At 40.5% G+C, this 25,382-nt stretch overlaps 1 protein-coding gene across 2 annotated transcripts; it reads right to left on the minus strand.

The window, feature by feature from the left end:
- PCF11 (PCF11 cleavage and polyadenylation factor subunit) lies at window positions 1-21,356 on the minus strand. 2 transcript variants are annotated; one of them, XM_050332267.1, is made up of 17 exons: window positions 21,120-21,356; window positions 16,287-16,412; window positions 13,828-14,016; window positions 13,273-13,464; window positions 11,000-12,108; window positions 10,551-10,740; window positions 9,841-10,474; window positions 9,148-9,753; window positions 8,276-9,066; window positions 6,862-6,949; window positions 6,062-6,181; window positions 5,437-5,545; window positions 4,064-4,247; window positions 3,475-3,630; window positions 2,303-2,395; window positions 1,712-1,747; window positions 1-1,118 (listed from the first exon to the last, which is right to left on the minus strand). In XM_050332267.1, exons 1-17 carry the CDS (start codon window positions 21,306-21,308, stop codon window positions 909-911), a joined length of 5,022 nt encoding a protein of 1,673 aa, XP_050188224.1. In that variant the 5' UTR covers window positions 21,309-21,356; the 3' UTR covers window positions 1-908. The 2 variants fall into 2 exon arrangements, with proteins under 2 accessions (XP_050188224.1, XP_050188223.1); XM_050332266.1 differs by having other exon boundaries at window positions 8,276-9,753.
- Window positions 21,357-25,382: the final 4,026 nt, after the last annotated feature.

Below are 25,382 nucleotides of genomic sequence, written 5' to 3' on the forward strand. Positions count from 1 at the left end.
TCTATGCTTAATTTTATTTATAACATTTAAGAAATATTAACATCTCAGGATATCTGGTTTACCATCTAAGTTCAGTCATAATAAGCAACAAAAAAGAAAATGTTAACCATGTTTCAAATGAGCATTCTTACATTCATTCCCTCCTGTAACGTAAAGAAAAGTGTTCAGCTTTCTTAAATTTATGTGTTTGACTAATGGAAAAACCAAAAATCATTAAAAATGTCTTAACTACCAGGCATCCTGGTTTGTTAATTTTTTTTGTTGGCACTTGTGTTCACCACAATCAAGCACTCCAGTTGGTTTGTTAAATTTTCCCTTTATACCCAGAACTGTCTTCTTGTGACTTTTTTTTTATTATTATTATTTTGATGTTGTTGTAATTGTTTTTTGAAACATCTGGATATGTAAGTTTGTTCAAACAAGTTTAAAAAGACAAGAAATCCAGGCTTGTCTGTCTGAGAAGCTCCTTCCCTTGATAACCCACCTATCAGATAACTGAAGGAAGAGACTTGCTTTCATTTTTCTGAATATTAGGCAAAAATTCATTTTAATTAATTTTAAACTGAAAAAAGTACAGAAACACACGCTTCATTTGATGGTGTGCATAAACATTACACTCCATATATAGCAAAAATATCTTTTATTTATAATTTACATTTCAACAAATGAAAATTTTACATTTTTACATATACCATTAAATTTTCACGCATCTACAGAACTTTCACACAATGACACCTGAAACTGTGCAGGCAGTAAGAAATTTCAAATACAAAAATGTATTTATTAACCAAACAGTAGTTGAGGCCCTGCCTCAGTTGGACATTTTTATTCATATAAAAAGTATTTGCCTTCCAGAATTAACACAGCAGCTCTTCTGTAAAAAAAAAAAAATTCATACCTCAGTTTATTTAAACAGATTCCTCAGGTTCTGTTTTTATATCTGTAGATGCAGGTGTGCTCTCTTCTGCACAGGCAGGAGGGGTGTCATCAGGTTCTTCTTTGATTTTAGGTGAGTCAGAGGACTCTTCTGTTTCTTGTTTAACAATGTCCAACATTATATTTAGTGGATTTTCTGAAGGAGTCTTGCTGGGAGATGGTGTGCAGTCAAATGATGATGTCTGCAAAGTTAAAGTCAACGTAGCATTAGCACATTAAAATGACAATTTTTAGCTTTTTATCCCTTTTGCCGTTTTTCAAAATGCAAACAGGTTGATGGACAGGCACTCAAAAGCCGAATTTCTGCTTTACTGAGTTCCTAAGAAAACAAATTTATTTTTTGAATAGCATTGCTTTTTTTCCAATTCCTTTGAAAAGTTACCACCAAGAAGCAATGAAATGCTTAACACATTACCATGAACTGTTCCCTTCTATGTGCCCTCAAGGCAACTCTAACTCCCAAAGCACTGAAAATATCACACACCCCAATACCCAGCTACTTGATTTTTACAAATTCCTAAGACTACGCATGTTACTCAACAATAAATTAATCAAACCATGGCTTTGCTTTATGGCACACAAGCTGTCATGATACCTCACAACCAGAAATGCATCTTAGCTAATTCTGTATTATAAACTTGCCACACCCAAGGCCTCCAAGTCTTAGGCATGAGAAATGGGCAGTATACTGAACACATCTGCTCCCTGCAAAGGCAGAGATTCAAGCAAAGTGAAAACAAAATGCTTCAGAAAGTATGAAGAAGGATTCACTTACATTTTGATAATCTTCGTAACAAGATGGATGGTAAATCTGAAAAAAATTTATTATCTCTTTAAATACATAAAAATAAATTATAGCAATATCGCTGGTAATGAACAGAATATGTCAATTACACATTAACACACAATTCATCTAGAAAAACTGTGGTCTGAGCAGGCCAAGTATGATGTTAAAAACACCTGGGAAAAGATTTTGTGATGCTTATTTAGGAAAAGTTATCATACAGAAGCCTGGTAAACACTGTGAATTAGAGGAGCCTGGTGAGTATTGGAAATTATTTGTGTACAGCTGCATACAGAAATAACTGAACCAATACCTATAACCACACATAAAGATATCCATTTTTCCTTTAGCTCTGCAGGGTAAGGGAAGGCTAATGAGCCCATACCAACAACACCAGGACTACTGAGTCCATACCAGGACTTCAGGCACTTCCAAAGGCTGAGATATCTATGTACTTTGAAACCAGGAAAACTACAATGGGAATCCTTCAGAAGAAAAAGAGCACTTGACCTCCTTTTTTATCTGTATTTCTTTGGATTTTTTACTATAAATTAGTATCAGATGTAAATAAGATCATATTACCTTTTCATCTACTCTGATAGCATTCTTCAGGTGCCACTCTTCCTCTTCCTCATCCCAATATTGTTCAAATTGTTCTTGGCAAATTTCACAGCTCTGAAAAATCATTGGAGTAGCAGAGATAAATGAGGTTATTATTGCAATTTACTGAACACATGAATTTCAAGAACCTAGTAAGAGTCAAATAAGGCTCTTTTTAATTAAGATAAATACATTAAGATTAGAACATAATCTTCTCTCCACACTTTAAAAATCATTTTAGAAAACCTTAATTAAAAATTGAGTATGGTCTGCAGACAGAGCAACGATTACCATCTGGTCCTGAATACTCTTGTCACTTGAGAAAGGTAAGCTTTGCCTTTTTAGCTAGGAAGTCTGCAAAGCACTTTCTAACAATCTAATGCTGTGTTACTGTCATGTAAGACAATCCACTACAGAGATTTAATTAATTTTATCTACGGCATTATCTTCTCTCTTCCCCTTAACCTGCAACTCAAGTCAAAAAAGGCAGAACTTTTAGATGAAGTACTAACATTTTTAGTACTTCTGTCTGTGAAAAATAATCAACTTGGAGAACAAAGCACAAAGCGTACCTTTTAAAATTAAAACAAAAGCCTTCATGACATGATAGCTAGTTTCTTAGAGACTCAGCAAGTAAAACTGAATTGTAATTTTAACAGCATTTGTATTTGATTAGTACACCAATTCATCTACCAAAACAGAGCCAAAAAGCTTACTGGTTACTTTAATATTGTGGTATTTCTTTCTCCTAATGCCCGTCTTCTACCAAAGAAGAAATTTCTGTGTGAAAGTATCAAAACCCCATTAACCCAGTAATTACTTGAATGATGAAGGACCATCAAAGGAAAAATCACTTGCTCTACTTATTCTTACTGTGGAAACACTCAGCAAATTAACACACTTTACCTGTTCCAGTTTTGCCAAAACCACAGAATGCCATTGGTGTAATTTTTTTTTTACCTACAGGTGATTTATAGTACTATCTGCCCTCGGAAGCAACCATTACATACACAAATACATGACCTGTGGAGTGGCTGCACAAAAGCCCAAGAACAAGATTTCAATCTACATACAGTAAGAAGAATCCAGTACACGCCTTTGAAGCACCAGATGACTCTTGGTATCAGAACTGATAAAGGCAAGCTGAAACTTACCTCAACTGCTCCAGCTGGTCCAGCTGGAACACTCTGAAACTCCTTCTCTTTTGCAGCTTCTTGTGTCTTCAACACAACCTCTTCATGAGCTTTTTCAAAGAACTGGCTTTTAGCACGTTCCTCTAGATCTGCTATTTCTTCAAACTCAATCCAGTCCTAAGGAAGAAGTTTTTATTCACACTCAGACATCTCAAAGTATCAGATTTAATCAATCTTACTTCGTTAAAACTGCAATGCTCCTAAACATGCAGCATTAGCACAGTGCACACTTTCTGACAATGCTACACTTCAAAAAAGCTTTTTCCAAAAAATCCACTATCCTTTAAATTCCATTCCATTCTCAGTGGAATGAAAACAATGCAACAAATAGCCTCAAACTGTTCATTGTGCATCATACAATTGCCTTCTGTATTCTGACAGGCATTTGCGGACTACTTGAAGTATCTAAGACATGACTGTTCACCACAGGCCAACTCCTGTGATGATGTAAATTTCAGCTGCAACTCTACACCACGGTAAAATGTTTTTTTTTACACAAAGTAAAACATTACAGCCTGTAATTTATCAACAGGAATACTGCATGACTTACTGTTAAACTGTAGTACCATCTCCGGTGTGTAATTTTTCTGCTAACATCTTTTTCTGTCCTATTCTGGCGATAATGCCAATCCAAATGATCTGCATAAACATCTGTCTGTGAAGTAGTGAATCTCATTCCGCATGAGTAACATTGGATTCCAGTGTACAGTCGATTTATAACACTATCATAACGCCTACAAAAAAAGAGATAAGAAAGGGTCTTAACATTTATTTAAAAAGAGCGCGGTAAGAAGTTTCTCAGTAAGTTGCTTCATTTGTCTACAAAAGTAAGGGGAAAGCATGAATCTGCCGCAAGGTTAAAGTACACAGTATGACTACATTCTTCCTGAATTTCATAGCACCATCAACTTAAACATTCAAAAATAACCAATGGGTTCTTATTAACGATTCAAGAGTTAATCTTGAAAACACTAAAAACGTGTGTTTTCATGCCTACTAGCTTTTCTAAGCTAAAGATGCATAAATAGTAACACCTGCATTTAGTTCAGCTTTACAAGCTACCACAGAAGTGGTAAAATTAGAATTATAGAATGCTTTGAGTTGGAAGACCTTAAAGATCATCTAATTCCAAGCTCTCCCTGCCATAGGCATGCACACCTTCTACTAGACAAGACTGCTCAGGGCCCCAATAAACATGGCCTTAAACGCTTCCAGGGATGCAGCAGCCACTGCTTCTCTGGGCAACCTATTCCAGGACCTCACCACCCTCTCAGTAAAGAACTTCTTCCTAATATCTACGGTAAATCTGTTCTCCTTCAGCTTAAGGCCATTCCCCCTTGTCCTATCACTACATGCCCTTTTGAAAAGTCCTGTCTCCAGCTTTTCTTGTAGCCCCCTTAGGTACTGGAAGGCTGTAATAAGGTCTTCCCAGAGCCTTCTTTTCTCCAGGCTGAACAACCCCAACTCTCTCAAGCCTGTCTTCATAGCAGAGGTGCTCCAGCCCTCTTATCATCTTGGTGGCCCTCCTCTGGGCTCGCTCCCAACAGGTCCATGTCCTTATCTGGGGACCCCAGAGCTGGATGCAGCACTCCGTGTGGGCTCTCACCAGAGCAGAGCAGAAGATGAGAATCCCCTCCCCCCTGACCTCCTTGTCACACATCTTTAGATGCAGCCCAAGATATGGGCTTCAATACATATAACCTGAAGTACCAACATGCACTTTTGTGTAAAGGTACATTTTCCTGTGTTAATTTTCCCTCTTTTTCCTTTTTTTAAATTCTACAAGGCTGACATTTAACAATGCAGGTCCGCTTAATCACAAAGTAGCAGATTATCTTTTAAAAGCTTTCAACTGTCTTGGATAAACTATCTAGATGCTGCCATGTTGTTATTCTCAGTGTTAACTGATTCTACTATACGCACTGTCTAAGTTCTTCAACTATGAAGTTAGTGAGGTCTGGAACATTTTGATCTTCATTCTGATCATCATCTTCTTCTTCAGCGGTTGGTTGGGCTGATGTTTCATTTGCTTCTAGAAAGCATAAAGATATTATTTTATCAAAACTTCTGTACATCATCAGAAAAAAATTATGTGCTCTGGAAAGTTACTTTTATCCAAATACTAATATATACAACCAGACTATGTTAAAGCACAGGTGTGCAACAGCTAAGTCAGTCATGTTCTATCGTTATTTTAAAAAAGCATAGAAGAAACCAAGTCAGAGTTTCAATTTAGGAAAACAGTATTTCACCTCAGTCTTTGGCACTGAACTTCAGTCCTCAGAGACACAGAAGCTGAAAAGAACCTGATTATAATCAAGAACAAGTTACTAAGGCACAGCACCAAAGACAGAACTGACTGGTCTGTATAGCTGAAGTATACAAATTAAATAAGATACTACACATTTACTCCATCACATGTATTAAATTCCTTCCCAAAAAATAGTTCTGCTTAAAAAAACCCGCAGGAGTTCACAATAGTTCATATACTTAGATTTACACTTGAACTGGGTAAACTGAATAGTTAGACCATAATGAATCTACATACGTGCTGAAGTGGAATCAGTCTTTGATAATTTGAGGATCCCTGTTTTCAGCAGTTTAGCAAACAATTCGTTGACATCAAGCTGTCCCAGATGGTTATCAGGATACGAATGTGGAAGGGCTCCTGGGGAAAAACATCAACATTCAAGGAGGCAAAAGGCTAGCATCAGAAATTGACTTCACTTTCATCAGTGTATTTCACAACACAATTTTTCTGTTGCCTCTAATTTCTTACGTAGTTTTTTTGTTGTTTTTTTTTTAATTGTTTATCAACTCCCTCTCCTTTATGTCTAGCATTTGGCTAATTTTTTGCCTTGCAACAGCTTCCTTCATAATCTGTTCTGAAGTGCTGTCTAAGCTGGTTACCCATACACAGATATCTACTGGACAGTGCTTATTAAAATGCAGTACTGTCCTCATTTTATGCTTAAATATTTCACAAAAATCAATCTACTTCATCACATAGTTTAACCATTTATGACGTTTTAGAAACTTTTCATTACTAGCCACACATACACTGGTAATGTTTGCACACTCTGGCAAATGCACCCAGACCTACAGACTGGCGCCTTCCAGAAAAACAGACCAAAAATGTGGGGTTTTTTTTTTCAGCAGAACTATATACCAAAACCACATGGTTAATGAAAACTAACAAAAGCCTTCCCTAAGAGATGAAAGTGCTACAGAAACCACACCTATGGCCACCAAGAGGAGGCTTTCCCTAGCCCACAGAGACCTAGTACACCAAGACACCCCCAAACAGAACAATCCAAAAGAAATATAAGGAATTATATTGTAACACACCTGCAGGGTTCTGGACAAAACTTCCAGGATTTGGCAAATACTGCTGACCTTGGCCATAAGGTCCTGGTTGAGCAGACATGAGAGAAACCTGTGGAAGTAAACATGTAAGTATTTGTATAATAATGCAGTTATAAACTTACTTTTTTTATGTTATTATTAACTTCTAGATGTTTCTCAGTAATTTTACATATATTAAACTCCTTCAGGAGTGAACCATGTCAGTTTGGTATTGATAGGTCCACAAACTACTACATAATATTTCCCACATTTTCATTTTCCACTAGGAAAATTTCAGAATACATCCTCATTTTGCCTAACATTGCAAACCCCCCCCACACCCCCTTTCTTCTACTTACTGAGCCTTTGGTCACATTTTCAAAAAACAGCACTTCCTTTTAAATTGCTCCTTTTCACCAAAACTTAAAGAAATTCAAGGAACTAGTAAATGTCTAATAACAAATGCCATGATTAATTCTCATCTAAGAACTGAACCAGCATGCACTAATGACATCTTGAAAGCAAGATTTTTCAGCACATGAACTACAGTACACTTGAGATAGAAAAAGTTTTTATAACACACTTGTAATAAAAATGTTTGGGTTTTTTTTCCTAATCGTCTGCTTTCTTCTTTTATGAACTGTTTAGAATTTTATCTCATTATAGGTCTGCAGGACATTATCTGCTTTTGTACAATCAATTAACTCTTCATGTTCAATTTTTAATCCCCCAAATGAAAAAATGCTCTTTAATACATCTATTCTACTGAAGGAAATTACATCATGTTCACCAATGTGAAGTATCACTTTCCCCTTTTGAAGAGAGCACTTCCAACAGGCAACAGCAAAGACAACTGAACTGATGAAGCAAGCTGGTGCTGAGATAATTTTAAAAGACAACAATGAAGTTGAACAAAAACGTTCAACAATGGCTTTCTCTCTCTCAATTCCCCCAAGCTACAGGTATTTATTTAAAACTGGTTTGTCAACAGTGCTAACAGCTGCAAAAAGACAACAGATTCATTCTGATTTCACACCTCTTAGAAAAATTAATCATGTATATTCACTAACATTATCTTTCATGCTTTATATAGAATTCACTTTTACTGAAGTCTAATGGAAACAACAAAGGCTTCCAATTACCTGGTTTTGTTTTCATGTAAAAAAATTTAATTTCACTATCATATTCTCAACTATGAAGTGATTGCAAACATCCATTAGTTTAGTTCTTAAAAAATATTCTTAAAACATAGTAATGCACATCCTTCTTAAATCATCTAATAACTTTTTTACCTTGAAACTGGCTCCAGCCTGCCAGCTCTTCAGAAAAACAATCCATTTTCGGAGGAAGAAAAACTGCTAATTGTCTACACAAAAATACTTCTGCAAGCAAACTATTTAATGCAATCAATTCTTACCTGATTACTTCCCATTGGCATATTATTGAAATTTCCATATTGAGGACCCTGAAGACCTTTTTCATCAAAGTAATGTCCAGCTGCTCTCAGTGGGAAGTTCTGTGCTCCTGGGCCAGCTGGCCCATTGAAATTTGGTCCAGGCGAACCATCAAATATATCAGGTCTCTGGAACTGCATTCCATGAGTTGGTCCATTGTAGCCCTGGCCAGGATGTTCAACAAAATGACCACCTTGTCCATATGGTGACATTTCTAGTCTTGAGGCAGGATGGTTAGCTACATTTTCAAAACGTGCACCTTGAAGGCCAAGGGGCAAGTCAAATCTAGAGGCTGGCTGGTGAGGTCCATCAAATCTTTGAGGTATGGCTGTTTCAAATCTTGCTTGTGCCTGTTGACCAGGTCCCAGTCTTGGACCAGGCTGTCCATGAATTCCATCAAATCTTTGCAGGAGAGACAGCTGTCCAGGTTGACCATCAAATCCAGCTGCATGACAGCCATCAAATCTCGGACCGGCCCGACCCAAAGGACCATCAAATCTAAGTCCACCAGCTCCCTGGTGCACCGGTCCATCAATCAACCTAGGACCTAGACCTGGCTGACCATGTGGTCCTTCCAATCTCAGCCCACCACCCGACGGCCCATGTGGCCCCTCAAATCTGAGCCCACCACCTGATGGTCCATGTGGCCCCATAGGCTGACCATGTGGACCTTCAAATCTGAGGCCACCTCCAGGTTGTCCATGGGGCCCCAATGGCTGTAAATGTGGCCCATCAAACCTGAGGCCACCCCCTGGTTGACCATGAGGCCCCAAGGGCTGACCATGGGGTCCCTCAAACCTGAGACCACCCCCTGGCTGACCCCGAGGCCCCATAGGTTGACCATGAGGTCCCTCAAACCTGAGACCACCTGAAGGCTGACCACGTGGACCCTCAAACCTGAGACCAACTCCAGATCCTTCAAATCTAGGACCACCTACAGGCTGCCCTGCAGGCCCCTCAAACCGCAGAGGCCCAAGAGGTCCCTCAAACCTCAGAGGACCTCCTCCACCAACCTGTCCTGGGGGTCCTTCAAACCTCAGGGCCCCTGCCAGCTGCCCTGGTGGCCCATCAAATCTTAGGGCTCCAGCTCCTCCTGCTCCTGCCAGTGGTCCATCAAACTGAGATGCACCTGCCCCCACCAAAGGCCCCTCAAATCTCATAGCAGCCTGTCCAGGTGGCCCATCAATTCTGGAACTTGAACCAGCAGCAGGACCATCAACAAAAGGACTTCCTTGTCCATCTACTCCAACCCTTGCAGCAGCTGGTCTAGGTGAGCCATCAAAGAGAGGTCTGTCTTCCATTAGTGCACTTATCCTCTGCTTTGCTTCAATACCTCCAAATCTAGATCCTGGACTGTCTGGAAACGGTGCTTTCTCTGGATCTTCATACCTAGCTCTTTTGAAACGTTCACTGAACGGTGATCTTGGTTCCTCTCGAACACCTAAAATAAGCCAGAACAAGTCAGATAGCCATGCACTAAAATGTTGCCAATTGCTTAACAAATATAAAATAAAGCAAAATCACATACCAGCTTGCCCAAGAAGCTGTCTTTCTTCACGATTATCAAACCTGCAAAGTGCATCTCCATCGATTTTCTGGAACTCTGCTGTGCCTTTCCCCTGTTGCCTGAGAGCATCTCTAAATTCATCTGATTCTGCCCAGCTGTCATAAGGATCGGAACCTCTTGCTCCTTTAGTAGCACGCTGTTCTTCAAGTCTTCGTCGACTCTCAAGTGGTGACAGGTTATCAGCAAAAGGCCTCGTAGTGCCACTTACAGGAGAGTGTCTCCTTGATCGTTCTGCAAATGGTTCTTTCCTGTCAAACTGTACTCCACGCTTGGCTTTTGCTTGCTCACATTCTATTCCGGAAAGCAATGCATCAGGTACATGATAATCCAAAATATCTTCAGGATCCAACAGATCAAGCCTTGACAGTGAATGCTGAACTTGTGTCCTTTTTAGTTTAGCTTTATGTTCATAATATGTTAATTCTGCATCTGATAAAAGAGGTTTCTTTTTCAAACCACATTTCTCCTCTGTAGGGCTATCCCAGACATTACATCTGTGCTTTCCTTCCTGATACTGGAACAGCTGTCGGATCTGATGAGCTACCACGAGGAACTCATCTTGTGTTATTTCACCAGATGTTAAGCGGTCGTTGGCCTATAACATAAAGTCAAAGTTTGAGACTTCCAAAAAGAGAAGAAAAGAAAACCATACCTGGAACACTTCTACATACCTTCTTAAGTAATTCTCTCTTGCTTGCAGATGTCAATTCTTTGGGAATCTGTAAATTGGCATCCACACTTAAACGATGCTGCTGCTTTGGTGCTCGGGGTGACAAAATTCCTTTACCAGCAGGCCAGTTTTCCCTGTGTCTTTGGTGGGGGGATTTAACAAGTGCTTGGTGTTCATCATTCTGCTGGGAGCTGAAAGCAAGAATGCAAAATATTGATTACGTCTTTATTCAGAACATAATTGTTACATTCCTACTAGAACTAATCATGGCAAAACACTATCGCCTCAGAATCTAAGTATGCATAATTTCCAGATTTCACCAGCAGAAACACGTTAAACTTTTTAATTTTAACAATCTGAACACTGCCTCCCAAGGCCAACTATACTGAAGCCAATAGGAGAATTTCCATTGACTTCTGCACAGTAGTTGTTTAAAAGATAGCAACTTACTTTTTATTTTCTTCCCAACCAGATTTCCACCTCTTGCCTGATTTGGATCCTTGCCAGTTTTCCGCATTCTCCTTTGGATCTGGAGAAGCTTTTGCAGAATGCTGAGTGGCTGTTTCTTGCGGTCTTTCCTCTTGGGCTTTTTTCACTCTCCTTGGATCTCGCACCTCTTGTTTAACGTTTCTCTTATTAGAACTTCTTTCATCTCTTGCTGCTTGTGTGCCTTCTTCAACGTGAGACTGCTTAGGGCCTATCTGACGTATCTTGCCAATTTTAGGAGTTGATGAAGTAGGAGATAAACTCCGAAGTCGTCTTTTAGGTGATCTCCTCTCTCTTCTTTTCGGAGAATGAGTAGATGGTGACCGTGCCTTAGGAGAGCGTGATCGTGACCGTTTTCTACTACTTGATCTTCCCTGTTTTCCACCCTGTTTTTCTGACTCCTCTGTAGTCATGTCTTGTTTCTGAACTGCACCATTAATCACTTTATTTCTGCTCCCCACTGGTCTGTGTTCACCCATTTTATGCTCCTCTTTTTCCTTTTTCTCTGTACTTCTCCTCTTTTCTTTGACCTCCTCTTCTTTGCCCTCTGACTTATCTTGAAGATGTCTTTTCAGTCTTGGATCCCGCTTACTAATGTCAGACACTTTAGTGCTTTCACATTCCTGGCTTTTACTATCTTTAGTATCGGGCAGCTTATTTTTCAAAGGGGATGGTGATTTAGATTTTGCTTTGGATTGGTCAAGTTCTTTCTTCTGTGTTTTTTCACTTGCTTTTGATTTTTCTGACTTTGTAGAGTTCTGCTTTTCACCCTGTGCTGTTTTGTTTGCCTTTGTATCAGATTGGCTGGTCACATTCGGTGAAAATTCTTTCCTATGAGATTGATCTTTAGTATGTGAAGAATGCTGACCCATCCTATTAAGTCGAGGATCCCTGTTTACTATTTTGATATCATGAAGTGGAGGACTTGGGGATGGTTTGTTTTTTTCAGATTGCACAGCAGTCTGATGAGGCGGTTTAACTGTCATATGAGGTGTGGGAGACATATGTTGTTTGGAAGCTGCTGGAACTGAAGCTATAGTAGATGATCCCTGCTGAACACTAAGAGATACAGCCTGAAATTGGAAAAAATCCAGCATTAATACGCATGCCACAACTCCTACCCAGAGGCGCTCATACTCTGCCTCAAATACAAAACTGCAATAGCAATGTTTTGAAAGTTATGAGATTCAGACATTTAACTGAAAATTACCCATTAACTACTAATTAATGGATCGTTATTATCATACATTAAATCACAGAGTCACAGAATAGGCTGAGTTGAAAGGGACTCATCAGAATCCAACTCCTGGCCCTGCAAAGGACACCCCAAGAATCACACCACGTGCCTCAGTGTTGTTCAAACGCTTCTCAAACTCAGGCTTGGTGCTGTGACCGTTTCCCTGTGGACCCTTTTCCAGTGCTCAGGCACCATTTGGTGAAAAACCTTTTCTTGATATCTAACCTAAACCTCCCCTAACTTAGCTTCATGCCGTTTCCTTGAGTGCTGTCACTGGCCATGAGTGAAGAGATCGAATCAAAGAGAAAACATTAAAGCATTAAAAGAATGCGGTATCGTTACAAAAGATCAAATTCAAATACAATGCAAGATCAGTAATACAAAATCAATTACTGCAAAATACGTAACTTAGGCACATGTTCTAATTACAGCATTAGCTTTTCTATATAAACCATATGCTCTAGGCAACTCAACTGCCAAGTATCCTATTTTCAGACTTCTACACTTCAAACATGCTTTATTTTGGTACTGTCAACATAGAAAGACTTTCAACTAAGAATGTAAAACAATACAGCTTAACCACCATCTTTATATGACAGCATAAAACCAACCTGACCTAGTGAGGAAACTGACTTTATTTACAACAGGTTCCCTTGTTTTTTAAGAGCAAATATATCTGAGAAATCCAGGCTTGCTGTGAGACACAAGAAGAGGTGAAAGATGAGGACCACAGTCATCATTTTGAAGAGAAGTTAAAAACAAAACCAGAAAAATTTCACTTTTTTTTTTTTTTACCTGTAAGTGTAATTCTTAAGGGTTTTAGGAAACAAAAACAGTTCAGGAACCCCTGATCACCTTGCATTGCTCTAGTAGTCACGAAACAGCTTACACTTGCCTAATATGAGGAAAAAACAATATGCTGTACTTACCAGTACAGCCAAATACCGTCCAAAAGAAACTGAGACCCAACTATGACAGTTTCATCAACTATCCTACTCACCAACTGTGCTTTAGTCTGTTCCAGCTCCAGCTCTAGTTTTTTTTGCTGAAGTTCTAACAACTGCTTTTGCTTTGCAAGCAATTGCTGTCTGATCAGTTGCTCCTGTGTCAAATTCTTTTGTATTTCAGGAACAGCTGGAGGAGTAGAGGCACCAGAAGTGACAGCAGAGGTAGGTGCAGTAGATTCCTCTGGCTAAAAACAGAATTTAAGAAGTTAAATTTAAAATCCTGATGAAATCAACTAAACCCATCTTCTTTCAGTGATATCATCATCTGGAACTTAGTTTGTATAGCAGTTATAATTGGCATTTTTTGCCATACTACAATTTGCTTGCTGTGACAGGTGCATAAATTCATCAATGTTCCAAAACCTAGAATACCATTTTGAAATTCAGAAAATAAACCCTTCAAATATTCTGAATTCATAAATTTCTCTTACCTGTCTACAAAGGCCAGATACTTAATCCTTAATATACTAAATTGTCAAAAAGTAGCATACAAACATTGAAAACCACACGTATTACCATCTGTTCTTACAGCAGGCAGAAAAACTTACCGATTTATTTAAAAACTTAGGATTCACATGGATGCTAGAAGTATTCACATTTGGGGGTAGAGGTTTAATTGGCCAGGCAGGATCTAATGAGTTGACTCTGACATCAAGTGCATATAGTTTCTTCAAAGGAAAAATATCATCCCATGTGGAGCGTAATTTAAATAAACTTTTCCTAGTATTTTCATCCACCTAAAACAATAAAACAATTCTATGGCTTGTTAAGTTAATATAGAACAATTTCTTTAACTTTTCTGTAGAACTTAAGATTTCAATCATTTCCTACATCTATTAACAGTTTGCCATTTTAACATATTGAACTTGCTACACAGAATTTATAACTGGTGCAGACCATACATCTCTACCAATGGGATCAGTAACAGACGCTCAAATGTGGAATGTTGTTTCAAGGCCATTTGAAGGTTTTATTGTGTATTACCATTCTCTGAGAATTTTCCTTCAACTTTTCCATTAGCAAAATTCTCATTTTACTGGCCCAATTTCTGTGGAAAAAAATACAGTAACAAAAATATTGAAAGGCAACAGCCTTTTGAGACATTATATTATTCAAGTGTTTGTGCTGAATGGAGTATGACAATTACAAACAAATCAAGAAAAAACAAACTCTGAAGAGAAAAGGTGTTTTACTCAGCTGTTTAGTCACTGAAGGATTTTTTTTTTAACAATTGCAATAGAAGGGTAGTATTAGCTAAAATGAAGTTAATTATTATTTCAGTTCAGCTGCAAAATTAGACCCATCTAAAAGTCACAGACGAAGAATACTCGTAGGACCAGAGGCCCATTTTCTCTCTTAACAAATAACCAGATTTGGATTATGTCATGACAGCTAATTGACAAATTTACAGTAAAGCAAAATTTAGTTAATCTCATAATTTGAGTAGTTCAATAAATGAAAAACATTAGAGGACAAAATACATGCAGCTGTCTTAATGTCAAAATCCCAATTCAATCATTAAGTATTGCCTATGTAGATAATTTTTGCTGAAGTTTTACTTTTAGGATGTTACAGTAAGACATAAAATAGTCTGGAAAGTTTGGAGATTCTTATAGGGAAGAGCAGGAACTTCAATAAAAATAATTCATACTTAGCAATTGAAGTATGTCTTTACGCAATTTTCAATGAGTATGAAGTTCACTGCAAAAAGGTGCAGAAATGACTGCACACGACGTTTCTGACTTCATCAAGTGTCTAACGATACCTTAGTGACCATTTACTGATAAAACGAAATTTCTAACAATATCTGTGCTGGAATTCTACTTGCATATTTCAGCATGAACAACTAAGCTATGACTGCCACTTTACACATTCATTTAGTATACATTAAATAGCTCTAGTTAGCTTAATAGTGTGTTAACATATAAAACTCTGAAGATTAGTTATTATCCAGAGTGTTACTCAGCTGTAACATTAAATGCAATTCAGGATAATAGCATTCACAATTCAATACTGAAAAAAGAAGCAAATCTACCTCTCTACTCTACACAAAGAAGTTTATGTCTTCTACAGTTATGACAACAATCTATTTCTTACTTTATCATGCACTTTACATCTGAAAACCATATATAAAGCATATTGGGATCTGAGATCCTTGCTGATATGTGAAGATAAATATGCAAAAACTCCATCTCACTTCTATGAGATGCCACTTTCTTGTAACATACAGCAAAGCACAGAAGTTAACCCTTGTTTTCTGATCCAACTTAAACCCATTGAAGTCCAGCCTTTCAAAACCTGGACTTTGAGTTTTTCACGGAGGAATACGCACAATTATTTCATTGGGTTTAAAGATAAGGAGCCAAAATTAAAACATATGGCAGCAGCTTTCAGTGTTAAATGAAGTTAAACCACCTATTTATAGTATAACATAGTCATGTATTCTCAGACCCTTCCCCTCACACACCCCCAGCATTTTTTTCAGACCAGTAAGAGAGAACCAGGTGTCAGTACTACTCACTCTTCAGTTTAAGCACTCATCCTGTGCAATGTGAATTATGTAAATCAGACAAATCTAACTACAGGAGAGAGAAGCTTTGAGAAATCCACAAGAAACTGATTCTCAGTCTATTCCTGGCAGAAAGACTATTAACTATCTTAAAAATAAACAATTCATAACTAATTGGTCTATACATTATTATTACTTTTTGTAAAGACCATCCAGGTAAGCAATTGATAACCAAAATACCATTAGTAAAATCTTGCCTGGACAGGAAAATTACAGATGTTCATAAACCAAATTAGGTAATGCTTTGCATCTTTCAGCTAACGTGTAATTTACATGCTTGACAGCAAAAAGAATCATTCATAGTATACAGTACTGAGATTTATAAAAAACAATCAATTTAGTTTACCACCCAAGAAAACCCAAACCTGAAACCACGTATTTATTTTACCAGGAACAAGTTTTGCTTAGAATACAGTACTTTTCTGAAAATGTATATACCTTTTCAAATACACAAATAAATGTTGCAACTAGGTTTTTAGTAAATGCAGTGAGATACTCTCTTCCCACATTCTTGACAATGGAATCCATTAGGTACATAACAGGAAGCTTCTCTGACGCAGGAGCCTGGAGTAATAAGAAGAAACTGAGAAGTTTAGTACAATAAAAACATACTTTAACCTTTTTAAATAAAGGGATTACCAATCCCAGAAATACACACCTCTCTTTTTGGTTGCCACTATAAACACCAAGGGATTTGGTGGGATTTTTTGTTTATACAAAAATTTAATCTGAAAAAGGGACACTCAGTTCAAAGTATAATGAAGTGGGTCTATCACCAAAAAAAAAAAAAAAAAAAAAAGGAACACCTTAGGTTATTTTGTTTGCATAACAAAGCTTTGGAAAAAGGAAAAAAAAATAGAGGAAAAAAGCAGCCCCCAAGACAGTATTGCCACTACTGTACCGAGTGTAACCTTCCACTTGAGAAAGTAACTACGCAGGAAACCATCGTTAGCACTTCAAGGAACTTCTAAAAAATTGTTTATAATTAAAACCTCCTGGATGTGTTTTTCTGGATTTCAAAGAACACAAATTAGACTTCTGGCAAATAGCCCAAATTAGTGAACTTCTGTAGCTGTAGAGTATACGCAGAGTATCACAGTCGTTTCTTAAACTACACGCAGAACAGGTCGCAGCTATTTCACTGTAATCCAAACGGACGGAGCAAGGAGTCCCATTCTCTCGGCATTTGCAGACGGTGATGGTTCAGAGTTCCAGAATGCATGCAAAGATGCAGTCAGAACAGAGTTCCCAGTCCAGGCAAAACTCAATCATGTCGTCGACCAGGTAAGTGCACAGACTAGCTCAGGAACTGCAATCACCATTTCCACAGAAGGGAATCTTCAAACTCTGGACACGTCCTTCTTACAAGAGGAGGCTTGGTTTTTGTTTGGTTGGGGTTTTTTTAGATCTTTTTTCAAAACTCAAAGCAAGTTTGTGCAATAGAGGCCTGGTGACCCTGGACTGCTACAGCCACTTCTAATGCACAGAAAGCTCTATTGGACCAATAAAATGATTTTAATGCCTACCAGTGGCTTTCACAAAGCAGAAGGCACAGCAAAGTTCCAGAAAACATCAGCAAGTACATAGACTTGCTGAAGAGGACAACATGGAACACAACACAAGCTGTGTGTGTTGACCAGGACCCCCTTAGAAGAGCATTCACTTGTAATACTCAAAGTCCCAATCACCATCCAGTAAGGATAAAACCAGAACAGTTTCACATGCTGCTCATTTTAAACAGGATAGGCTACTAGGTTAATTAACAACACCCCTACTCTGCAGCCCCATTATCCAGACAATTGTGTAGAACAGCACTATTTTAGATTTAATTCCTTCCCTTTGAGGTGGTTCACAGAAGGGTACCCACTCAACTATATTTAAATGGGCAAATCACAGTGTTCCTCACTCCTGAAGTTGTAATAATTTACCATAACCTGAAACTTATTATTGAAGAGGGCAGAACTCCTTGTTAGTTGGGGGACAGAGGGGGTGCACTGCTTTTGAGCAGATTGAAAAAAAGGCAGAAAAGAGACAGATGGTGCATTTCATACATATTAACAACAGAAAAATCAGTTAACTTAGGTAAAACTAAGTGCAGCACATTGAAAGCCAATCTTACACTGTGACATGATACTGATCTGTAAACAACCTAATAATTCAAGTATTAGAAAAAAAGGCATCACTCTAGTCTCCGAAATCAAAGACTGTGGGTCTGGACCTATTTAAAATGTCTGTGGAATACCGGTTTCTTCTTTGAAGTAGTCTGCACAATTGCACATTAAAAACACTACTCCAGTTCTGAATGCCTCCCTTTATGAAAAAAATGACAGTGCACCATTTCTGACTTTTAGTCAGCTGTGTCAGGGACACAAAGAGCTTTCTCAGAAGTACCTATGCCTGATGGCTACTCACAGGATATTTTATCCTCTTCCATTTCACCCATGTATGGGAGTAGCTCATAGCACTCAGCTAAGCTTCAAGTCTGAGATGCCGGGGAACGATTAGTAGCAAAAGCACTATAAAGAAATTTAACTGTCCCCTTCATCCTGCATCAGACTGTTAAAAACAATTTATACACGGAAGTACCATAATCTACTAAGGAAGCCTACTTCAAACTATGGCGCAGAATTAAAAGCTTAGCAGTGTCCCCTGCTTCAAATGTAAGCTATTCAGGCATCAACACCCTAAGCACTGTGACTTAAATATGGTTGGAATATTTAAGTCTTCTCTTCTGGAAATGTTTATTATGTCAAGGTATCTAGCATGTATTTCAATAGCCACCAAAGGGAATCCCAGACTGGAAAGCATTTTGTTTTTAGGAGGTCTATGCAACACCCTCTAACAAGAAAGATCCCGCAGGACACTAATCAAAAGGCAGGGAGGCGCCGCATAATCACCACAACGCAGAACACTAACTCTGAACTCATCAGCATAATATTAAAGACTTCATTACAAAACTCCCACTGTTCCTTCAAGTAAAATAGGAAAGCTATTGTTGGAAATGTGTGGCTCTTTTTTATTAGTTTCCTAGAAGATTTCAAGTTTAAATTAATATCTGGCAATTGAACCCCAAGTCACAAGCTTGTGCAAAAATTTGTTTAAAAAAAAAAAAAAACTTTGTATACAAAATGGGTCTTTGAAATAAATTCTGCACTATACAGTGGTAAATAAAAAGACAAATACATATTTCACACTTTTTATTTACAAATTTTATAATACCAGTCACACATTTCAGAACCATTTATTTAATTGTAAAGCAGACCACTCAAGTTTTACACTAAACAAACTGTCTCCAGGCAACACTTTTTAAAAAGTGGCTTAGTAAAGGAGATCACTTTCCCAGAAACAACTAAAAACTTGCCTTGAATAAGCTACAGTCACAAACAATAACTAGGCATAACTAACCATTGATACAGGTTTTAAGACATCTTTAAAAAAAAAAAACTCACACTTCAGGGCAGGTTCTAAATCACCCAGAAATGAAAAAAAAAAAAAAATGACAGCATTGTTATTCATCACAAATCATTTTATACACATCCACTGCCCTTTAGGAGATATAATGGTGAGAGCTATTAGATTATGAGGTCACCTCCCCAAGGAATGGCAAAACTCAGCCACTGGCAGCATTTAAAACTAGAATGGAAGAGGTCTGTGGCATACTAAAAAGACATCCTGCGTTGATAGAAAGATAGATTAAGTAACCTAAGAGATCCTTCCCTCCCCCATCATTAGGTAGTACAATTCTCACCATTATAAACCACGATTTAAAGCCAAAGGAAAAAAGCCTTTTAACACCTGAGATCAGAGGGAGCAAGGGAAACAACGAGGGAGGGGTGGCTGGCACCATGGGGGATAGAAAGAAGAACCCTTTTCTTACAAGATGCTCATTAAAAAGGTGCTGTAAACCCCCATCCATGTGTAGTGGCTGACTGATGTCAGCAACTGCCTGGGCTGGGCTCAGAGGGAGCCTCCTCTTTCCCTTTTTATATCATGTGCCTTTCAGACGCCATGTTAGGATCCTACAGGCTGCTGCAGTTTCTACAGTCAGGGACAATTTCTTCTTCTCCATCCTCAATCAATAAACTTCTCTAGCCAAAATATAACAAATATGCACACAACACTAGCGTTACTCGGGGCACAGATCACCTGAAAGCCAAACAGATTATCCCAAGCCCCCAGAATTTTCTCTAATCGGTAAGAGCAAAACAACACCCCCCGCCAACACCACCACCACACACACTTCTCTATCCGGAGAAGATGACCCACAAACTTTTCTACAGGATAAGGGTGCCCCCGACCCTTCCAATTAATCTCTCACAGGGACCGCAATGGGAAAATGGCCTTAACTGATACTTAAAAGTCCCTATATTTAGCCCTTCAGAAACGGACAATTTGCGTTCTATAAACTTAACCTTATTTCCCTTTAAACTACCTCCCAAGAAAAACCCAACCCTCCATGAGATCTCCCGGCTCAGGTCCTCTTATAATGATTGCAACAACCACCTACTGTCCAAATTGCCTAGATCCAAAGGTTAAGACACCAGATTCGGGCACCGAATCCTGGCTCCATATAGGGGGAAAACCCAGCTCCAAGGGCGCGGAGGTGCAGCTGCCCAGTCACTGCCGGGCCGCCATGTTGTGCCTGCTATTTACACGGGGCTCGCACTGCGAGCCGCGCTCCCCCTCTCACAGCTTCTCCTGGGATGAGTCCCCAACCCTTCCCTACTCCCAACAGGGTGGTGTGGGGGCTGCTCCCCTCCCTCGAGTCCCCTGCTCCCTATGCGATGGGGCAGTAGAAGCAGAAGCCTTAAGTTCAGTCATGAAAGAAGGAGCCTCCCCCCCGCCTCGCCCCGTGCACCCTAATCCCAGCTGGGAGAGGCGTCCCCTCTTCCGCCTGCTTCCCCCACGGCGACCCCCTGCCTCCTGGACCCATCCGAGCCTCCGGAAACCTCCAGCTCTGTCCAAATCCTCTCCCTACTCTCCCCCTCACTATCAGCACCCTCCCCGGCACTACCTTCCGATCCCCCGTCGCCGCCCCAGCCCCGCCATTCCCACCCCATCGCCGGCCTCCGCCCGAGCTTCTCCCTCTCTCGCTCCATTTCCCGGTCCTCGGGCCCTCTTGCCTGCCCCCCCTCCCCCCGGCTCCGCTGTGTCCCCCTGTCCTCCTCTCCCCGCTCTGCCTGTGGCCTTCCCCAGGCTGCCCTATCCCGCTGCCCCGGCCGGTCCCCCCAGCAGTATAGGTAGGAGTAGTAGTCGGTGGAATATAAAAACCTTGGCGATTTGCGCCTCGATCAGGGAGACGATGTCCTTGGCGAAGGGCACGTTCTCCTCGGCCAGGATGGTCAGCATGTTGATGTGCGGCTTGCTGTTGAACGTCAGGTCCTCCAGCGATGACTGGTAGTCGCGGCACGCGTCCTCCCGGGCCTCGCTGCTGCCAGCGCTGCTCTCCGGGGCCGACATGCTGCTCGGACCAGGACCCGACCCACCGACCGACAGCCCCCTCCCCGCGATCCCCCGCCGCCGAGCGATGCCGATGCCGCCCCCCCGCCGCTGCCGCCGCTGGGCTCCTCTACCGCATCCTCCGCGCCGCGACTCCCGCTGGCTGCGCTGCCGGTGCCGCCGCTCCTCCGGCCGCCGCCGGCTCAGTCTCGGCGCTCACAAAATGGCGGCGGCGGGCACGGCTCGCGAACCGCTTCCCGCAGCCGTTGCGTCATGTGAAATTGTGCTCGGGAGAGGGGCCAGCGCCTTGGAGGGCCCCTTTTGTTCGCCGGCCGCGCCCTGATTGGCTGGCGCCCCCCCTGCGCAGCTCGCCATTGGCTCGCCCCTCAGCACAGCGGCCTCCGATTGGCTGGCACCGCCCTTCCTGCTCGCTGACGGGCTCCCGCGGTCAGGTCCCGCTCTCGCACCCGCGTCCCCGCTCGCCATTGGCGGCGTCTCCCGGCCCCGGCGCTGCCGTCCCGCCCTGCCTCTTCCTCCCGCCTCCCCGAGCCGCCCTCAGCGCTGCTGGCTGCTCCCGGCGCAGTCCCGCCTCCCTGCCGGGCCCGCCCCCGCCCGCCGGTGGTTCGGCCCCTGTAACCCGCTGTCCTCCGGAGCGGATGCTTCCAGGAACAGTAGATTTTGATTACTGGGTGGGAAGTGACAGGACGAGGAGTAGTGGCCGTGAACTAAGACGCAAGGAGTTTCACCTCAACAGGAGGAAGAACTTTTTCACGTTGAGGATGGCAGAGCATTGGGCTGCCCGTGAAGGTCGTGGAGTCTCCCTCTCTGGAGACATTCCAAACCCACCTGGACACTTCCTGTGTCACCTGCTCTAGGTGACCCTGCCTTGGCAGGGTTCTTGGACTAGATGATTTCCAGAGGTTCCTCCCAACCCGAACTTCCAACCCGTCTGCCTTAGCAAGCGTCCCAGCCCTCCCTGTTCTTCTGAAGCCCATTCTGTCTTCCACCTTTTAAGTAGTCCCCCCTGGCACCAGTGTTTCCAGGTCTAAACAGAGCCAGGAACCACAGGAGTGAGCTAGTAGTAGGGGAAAGCTAGAGAGAAAAGTAACAAAACCTGCCCTTCCTTATTCATGAGATTTGCCCAAAGGTATCTCTTTAAAGTGAACTTGCTTGCAAAGCATTTTCAGGTATAGCCATTCCTTGCTTCCCCCATTGCATATTCCTTAGTAACTGTGGAGAACTGTCGGCGTTTGAAAGCAGGCAATGGGTGAATGCTTAATTAAAATACACTGCAAGAAACACATCATGTGAGATCTTGTTTAAAGTGTAAATTACATATACATGTGCATATACATATATATTCACATATATATTCTACAAATATAGCGGAAAGATAGCAAAACAAAAACCTGACTAGCTTCTGGTAAAAGCTGCTGTTTGTCATTTTATCTGACTGCAAATGTACTTCAGTTCCTGTCTTCATGTTTGTATCCCTTTTCTGAAAAACAAGGAAGGAGGGGACAGGAAATGCAACAACAGCTTTTATTTGCTTGTTGAATTGCATATTCATGTTTGTTCCTGTAAGCCTTGAAACACTGCACTTTGAACACACGGCTTCACCTTTACAGTGTGTCACCATAAGATAAGAAAATAAAACTGAAGTTTCTGTGTCTGGCTGACCAAAGCTGGAAGTGCAGGGCCTCTTCTCAGCATAAATATTAGCAGTTATTTGAAGACCCCCTGTCCGTGAATAATATTAATTATGTACTAGGAATCAAGCCGTAATGTACACCCAGTTTATTTAGCAAAAGCAGTACATACTGTTCTGCTCCTAGGGGAAAAATGTGGGGGCGGGGAAATGTTTCTCCTCCTCAAACCACCGTGTTCATAAGTAAGAATGCTCATTGGTACTAATTACAGGAGCAAAACCAGCAATATAAACAAAACTGTGTTGATGAAGATGCCACGTGGTCCAAGGCCACTCTCAAAAACAGATTTGCTGTTTACTGATCAGGAAAGGACTGATGTGACGCAAAACAGTTTGCTACCCTCCAGAACACAGTCTTCATGAGGCTGAGTACACCCAGCATGCCTGAGCAGATCTAGAGTTTAGTGTATTATTAGTTTGTCTTTACCAGTCTTTATGTGAAGCCAATGGCACTTCAGCAAGGTCTACAGGTTGTTAGCAAGAAGTTGCTCATGAGGCCCCCATGCTGATGAGTTGTGGGAATGCTCTGCGCTCTAAGCAATTTTTGAAACAACTCATTAAGAGTTGTACAGAAATGCCCATTGAGTCTATCCACTCTAATGAAAAGTTGTTTATTGTTACAGGAATTGCATTGTACCAGCAATGTGTGCAGAGTGTGAGTTTATCTATGCCTGCGAAAACACACCTCATACATGTGTTCTTGAAACCACCTCCTGTCAAAAGAAGATTTTTGCTGAAAGCATCACTTAGAGATGCTTCTGGTACATCTGTATCCCATTGCTTCTTACAGCAGCTGACATAGCTGTCAGATAAAGTTTGGATGTTTGGCTTTTGTTTCTCTTTGGTTTCTTTTTTTTAATAGATGCAGCTATGGGGTTTGCTGGTATAAAGCCCACTAGAAAGCCTCCCAGAGTAGACCCACATATAGCCCACATGACTTGAGAATCACCAGCAATTGATAATTAAAGATGTTTTGCTGAATAGTCATGAAATTATAGTAGTATATAACAAAACATATGAAGGAAAGATGCCTTTCAAGATTTTATTACATTCTAAAATATCTGTAGTGGAAAATACTCATACTTCTGTTTATACTTGAGATTATTTTTCTTGGGAAATTTAATAAAATTACTTTAAGCTGCTTTATAGGTAGGCAAGGATAGGAAAAAAAGGATCTCAAGGCACCCAGAAATGTTCTTGCTGCTTTTCATTCTGGAAAAGTGAAAAAAAAAAAAAAATGAAAATGCATCTTTTTTGACATGTTAGAAAAAGGAAAACACAGACACTAAAGAAACAAACACAGTGTAGATTTTTAAATATTGGTTTAATGAGATGTAAATTACCCCTCTGTATATGAGCTGAAGTCCTTTGTTCTCCAGCCAAGATTCTCTTAGGGAAGCAGACAGTGTTTCTCGGTGGGCCTCCCAGAGGGTGAAAAGCTTTATACTCTCATCAAGCCTCCAAAGCAGCTCCGCTGTCATCAGCCCCACACACTTCAGTAGCTGATTTGTAGAACAGCCTTGACTAGAAAGTTTGCCAATGTAGTTATAGTAGAAGACCTGGTAAACCCTCCTGGAGGCGTGATCCAATTTAAATTGCTTTTATAACTATCTGTTGCTTATACCAGAACTGCAAAGGATGTTTTGCCATTGGAACCACACCTGTGGATTTTTGCCAGCCAGCATAACTGTATTGATTGGTGAATGTTATTACGGTCCTGGTATTGCTAAATCAGCAGAACTTTTAAAGATAAACCAAGCCTCCATCGGCTGCCAGCTGGATTACTCCTTGTCTAGGTTACACAGGTCTCACACAGCTTCCCTCACTTTTATTCACCTTTAGGGTTGTACCTTGGTGACCTCTGAACTAGTAACCACAAGCCTTTTATAACAGGATTATCTCCCATTTAGAGCTAAGCACCCAGGTTGTTCTGAATGCGGAGAGCCTAGTTTTCTTCATAAGGTCAAAATGTAGGAAATGCTGGAATTGCAGATTTGTGGAAGCACAAAAAATTTCAGTTTACTTTTCCAGTGTCTGGTGGTGAATAGAGCTGAATTGGAGATGCCTGATGAAGGAACCACCTACTAACATTTCTGTACTTAAAAAATTCTGGATATTGTAACTTTTCTGATATAGTTAGGGTTTCACAGCCTCAGAAATTCTCAAGGTGTGATAAATACATTTAGTAAAAAAACATTTGCTTGGTTGATAATTAGGAAAAATTCAAATACTGAGATACTGAAAAATACATTTAGTATGTCTAAACAAATGTACTAACTTGTATTGCCCTTCAAAGCTTTGCAAGATAGTCCTGAGAGCTTGTAATCTCTGTAACATTTTCATTATGATGGTTTCCTTTTTACAGTAAGGCAGACAGATCTCAAACA

The sequence above is a fragment of the Myiozetetes cayanensis genome, unplaced genomic scaffold, assembly GCF_022539395.1.
Source record: "Myiozetetes cayanensis isolate MyiCay16 unplaced genomic scaffold, myiCay2020 scf5-8, whole genome shotgun sequence".
In the NCBI taxonomy this organism is placed as follows: Eukaryota; Metazoa; Chordata; class Aves; order Passeriformes; family Tyrannidae; genus Myiozetetes; species Myiozetetes cayanensis.

What these genes read in the sequence shown, in the direction of transcription:
- PCF11 (XM_050332266.1), bottom strand. Translation starts at nt 21,308, where the DNA reads ATGTCGGCCCCGGAGAGCAGCGCTGGCAGCAGCGAGGCCCGGGAGGAC. An exon ending in TCGAGGCGCAAATCGCCAAG is followed by an intron (nt 16,413 to 21,119) that starts GTTTTTATATTC and finishes TTATTACTCCAG; the next exon opens with GCTCCTGCGTCAGAGAAGCT. An exon ending in GTTACGAAGATTATCAAAAT is followed by an intron (nt 1,119 to 1,711) that starts GTAAGTGAATCC and finishes TTAACTTTGCAG; the next exon opens with ACATCATCATTTGACTGCAC.